Source organism: Morone saxatilis, unplaced genomic scaffold, assembly GCF_004916995.1.
Source record: "Morone saxatilis isolate NCDOM2014 unplaced genomic scaffold, NCSU_SB_2.0 Contig3, whole genome shotgun sequence".
NCBI lineage: Eukaryota > Metazoa > Chordata > Actinopteri > Moronidae > Morone > Morone saxatilis.
This window is the reverse complement of record NW_023339873.1, coordinates 14,648,364-14,649,110: the sequence shown is the minus strand read 5'-3', so window position 1 is coordinate 14,649,110 and position 747 is coordinate 14,648,364. Positions and strand designations below refer to the sequence as shown.

Sequence of the window (747 nt, the reverse complement as noted above, 5' to 3'; positions counted from 1 at the left end):
CACACACACACACACACCTCGCTGGCCGCTGTTCAAGCTCTGCGGAGTACCTGCGCCAGGCAGGTGTCAGCAAAATGCTCAAGGCTTTGGGCTATTGCTTTTTCATGATGCTATATTTATACCCTCTTTTTCTTTCTATTTACATCATTTTCTGATCATAACAGGTTGAGTTGACTCTGCAGGAGAAGATGTGCAATGGAATGATAGAGTCACTATCCAATGCCTGTTGGGCCCATACCTCAGCCACTAAACGGGCCGTGTTGTTGCTGCTGGTACTGACTGTCGTGTCCACTGGGCAAGGCTCAGGTAAGAGGCAGGATCTGTGGTTGCACACTCGTGTAATACAAAGTTGTTTGGGTCTGTATTGTGTTTCGCTGCTGAAAAAACCTTATTAAATGAGCTTTGTGATGGCGCAGACAATACCGGGGAATCCTGATCCTGACACTAAATGGTTGTTAACATTCTTAATATTGATTTCAATGTATGCCATATTATCCAGACGGATCCAAAGGCGCCACATAAGTGCAGTCCATTTACCTGCTGGTAAATGGACTGCACTTATGTGGTGCCTTTGTAGTCTTCCAACCACTCAGAGGGCTTTACACTGCATGTTACATTCATCCTTTCACACACATTCATACACTGACAACAGCCCATCTGTCAGAAGAAATGAACCAGTGTCAGTGTTGAACAAGTAGCCTCACAGACAACCGTGGCAGTTCAGTCTTTGGTTACAGATAGATAGAT

The 747-nt window shown here is 45.1% G+C and overlaps 1 protein-coding gene across 1 annotated transcript in view; it reads left to right on the top strand.

The window, feature by feature from the left end:
- Positions 1-146: 146 nt before the first annotated feature.
- Positions 147-747, top strand: part of LOC118337401 (sushi domain-containing protein 6-like) — a 6,182-nt gene continuing 5,581 nt past the window's right edge. The window contains exon 1 of the mRNA XM_035674389.1: positions 147-306. Within this exon, the coding sequence (XP_035530282.1) occupies positions 189-306 (118 nt within the window). The 5' untranslated portion in view covers positions 147-188. The remainder of the gene's footprint in view (positions 307-747) is intronic.